This window comes from Diaphorina citri, unplaced genomic scaffold, assembly GCF_000475195.1.
Source record: "Diaphorina citri unplaced genomic scaffold, Diaci psyllid genome assembly version 1.1 scaffold1414, whole genome shotgun sequence".
NCBI lineage: Eukaryota > Metazoa > Arthropoda > Insecta > Hemiptera > Psyllidae > Diaphorina > Diaphorina citri.
In genome coordinates, this window is record NW_007378840.1 from 42,538 (window position 1) to 46,214 (window position 3,677).

The 3,677-nt window shown below is 35.4% G+C and overlaps 1 protein-coding gene across 1 annotated transcript; it reads right to left on the minus strand.

The window, feature by feature from the left end:
* Positions 1–620: 620 nt before the first annotated feature.
* LOC103515774 (sphingosine-1-phosphate phosphatase 2-like) lies at positions 621–2,887 on the minus strand. Its single transcript, XM_026828373.1, has 5 exons — positions 2,839–2,887; positions 2,206–2,378; positions 1,732–1,867; positions 1,191–1,280; positions 621–797 (listed from the first exon to the last, which is right to left on the minus strand). Exons 1-5 carry the CDS (start codon positions 2,851–2,853, stop codon positions 621–623), a joined length of 591 nt encoding a protein of 196 aa, XP_026684174.1. The 5' UTR covers positions 2,854–2,887.
* Between the last annotated feature and the right edge of the window lie 790 nt (positions 2,888–3,677).

Genomic DNA, 3,677 nt, shown 5'->3' on the forward strand with positions numbered 1-3,677 from the left:
TATTTTTGAAATCGATTTATCTCGGTATCTAGAAGTCGTAGAAGAAAAAGAAAAATTCCGTTGGTCCTCATTTTTCCTGCTCTATGACTTTAAAATATCACCTAAGTAAGCGCAACTGATCTATTAAGAACATTATTGCCAGCCTAGTTAGTTGTTAGCTTGGTGGGTACCGCGTCTACCTTATAAGCACTAAGTTGTGGGTTCCAATTTTGATGAAACTCAGCTAACATGATTAACAACAACTCAGCTAACATGATTAACAACAACTCATATAAATTTGATGATTAGTTAGAGTTTAGGCTGGATCAGGTTTTTGGAGGCTGAGTAATTGGATGAAAGTCACCAAATGAAAGGCTTTGTCCGATTTGGATGAAAGTCACCAAATATAAGTGTACTTTCCTTTTGGGAAACTGACCACTGGAAAATTAACCACTACTCCCTACACTTTGCATTGGAGCAGTAGTCAATTTTCCAGAGGTTAGTTTCCTCAATGGAAAATACTCCTCATGTTTACCATTTATTTATTTCTTGCTCACTGTAGGCTAAAGTGGGCCCAAGAGGCACTTTTTCTGAGGGAATTTTAATGTTCACTGAACCAATGAACTAGATGATACATATGCTTACCTTGTAGGAGTCCACTGGTCACACTTAGGATAGAAAATGACTAGACTTAAGGTAACGATGAAGAACACAAGTGGGGTACCTTTCCATGCCACGGCATGAGTGTCAAAGTTGCGTACAATGGGTACAGTGATTACTACTAAGCTGACAGCCAATACAACTCCCACTAGAACATCCTGAAAACAAAACAAAAATTGTGCTTACTTTTTTTTTCTTCTTCTTCTTTTAAGTGCTTTAACTCTAGAATATCAGGTCATTCGCACCACTTGTTTAATCTTCGCACCACTCGTTTAATCACCACTTGTTTATATTTATTGAAGGCTAGCTCTAAATTTTAGCTCATCAATTTTGCATTTCATTTGTTTGTACTTAAATCTGTCAATTTCACAATAAGTCTTGTATGGTTCATCTGATTTTCATGAAATTTGACAAATGTGTTCAATACAAAGGAACTTTTCTCATTCAATTTTGCACCCAATCAGACTTTAGGATGCCCTGAATGGGACTCTTTTCTGGAGCTTTATCATTTAGGGGAGTGGAGCTAAAATTACTATGTTTCATTCACTTACCAATACTGTGTGCATTCCCAGATATATTCTACTTGTGCACACCCATACACATACCAACACAGCTACTGTTATTGCCAGTGGAAGTGGATACTGAAATTAAAATACAAATCCATTATTAATTACTTATTTGAATGCTATAAGTACTTAGGTATGTATAGTAGATAATAGAAAGTAGAAAAAAAATCCAAGTTTTTTCTTCTTCTTTTTTTTTCAATGACAGTAAAGTTCAAATCAATTCCTCACTGATTTTAAACATGACAAATTATTCATAACATGTGATATTTTCATTTCATAAACTAATTATTCATAACATGTGGTATTTTCATACATTGTACTTATCTACTGTGAACAGTATGCTGGCCATGGGAATTGCCACCGCAATCATGGCATGTGTGCTTGGCATTTAACCATAAGATAACAAGTATTTATATTTTAAATTTATCCAAGTTGATTTTCTCATGTAACTCATATCCAAATTATTCATAACATGTGATATTTTCATTTCATAAACTAATTATTCATAACATGTGTATTTTCATACATTGTACTTATCTACTGTGAACAGTATGCTGGCCATGGGAATTGCCACCGCAATCATGGCATGTGTGCTTGGCATTCCATACTCTAGGGACCATTTGGATTGCACTCGTACAGCAGGTGGACATATGGGCCTTGGCCTCATATAAATTTGATGATTAGAGTTTAGGCTGGATCAGGTTTTTGGAGGCTGAGTAAAGGCCCTTTGTCCGATTTAGATGAAAGTCACCAAATATACGTATAAGTGTACTTTCCTCTTGGGAAACTGACCACTGGAAAATTAACCACTGCTCCCTACACTTTGCATTGGAGCAGTGGTCAATTTCCCAGAGGTTAGTTTCCTGAATGGAAAATACTCCTCATGTTTACCATTTATTTATTTCTTGCTCACTGTAGGCTAAAGTGGGCCCAAGGGACACTTTTTCTGAGGGAATTTGAAAGTTCACTGAACCAATAACTAGATGATACATATGCTTACCTTGTAGGAGTCCACTGGTCACACTTAGGATAGAAAATGACTAGACTTAAGGTAACGATGAAGAACACAAGTGGGGTACCTTTCCATGCCACGGCATGAGTGTCAAAGTTGCGTACAATGGGTACAGTGATTACCACTAAGCTGACAGCCAATACAACTCCCACTAGAACATCCTGAAAACAAAAGAAAAATTGTGCTTACTTTTTTTTTCTTCTTCTTCTTCTTTAAAGTGCTTTAACTCTAGAATATCAGGTCATTCACACCACTTGTTTAATCTTCAAGTTTATATTTATTGAAGGCTAGCTCTAAATTTTAGCTCATCAATTTTGCATTTCATTTGTTTGTACTTAAATCTGTCAATTTCACAATAAGTCTTGTATGGTTCAGTGGCGGCTAAAAATATTCCACACACAACATGAATCCCATTAAAGGACCATTCCCACTTGTCGTGAGTTTCACAAGATTTTTTTTTTCTCCGAATGTCCAAAATTTGACAAATGTGTTCAATACAAAGGAACTTTTCTCATTCAATTTTGACCCAATCAGACCTTGGGATGCCCTGAATGGGGCTCTTTTCTGGAGCTTTATCATTTAGGGTAGTGGAGCTAAAATTACTATGTTTCATTCACTTACCAATACTGTGTGCATTCCCAGATATATTCTACTTGTGCACACCCATACACATATCTGTCAAATGAACACTCTAGTGAAATTTTCAACAAGAATCTACCAGACAAGAAATACAAAAAATATTACAACACTTTTTTTACCAACTTATTCTGTGTGTCTCATGGATACAAATGTGGATATTTAATTGATAAAGTTTCTGTAAAACAAAATGCAATTGTGAATATCATTCATGAGTTGGTAGAAGTGAAACTAATATCCAAGCATATCAAAGTATTATCAGTTCATGATGACGTTATCATTCTGAATGTTCCTGCTTTTCTGACTCATTTGAGTAACAAGCAAATATTTGTCAATGTGAGCTCAGATTTGAACTCTCCTATGATTTTGTCTGGGGATAATGAAGAGATTGTTCAGATAAAAGCATATCAAAGTATTATCAGTTCATGATGACATTATCATTCTGAATGTTCCTGCTTTTCTGACTCATTTGAATAACAAGCAAATATTTGTCAATGTGAGCTCAGATTTGAACTCTCCTATGATTTTGTCTGGGGATAATGAAGAGATTGTTCAGATAAAAGAAACGGTAGGATTTTTCCTTCGTACGTTAAGTGAGAGAAATCTTTCGTGAAATCCACTTTTTGTCAGATAAAAACACATTTACACACCCTGTTTGAATGTTTACCTCTGAATACAAAATCTTTGGACTGTAAATGTCCAGTTGGAGAACCATTGACAGTCAGTACAGCAAAATTTTGTGTACCAACTGTGGTTGGATTGCTGTTGAATTTTCCAATTGTCTACTGGTATAAAGAAGATTACAATTTGAATTGTGTTTCACT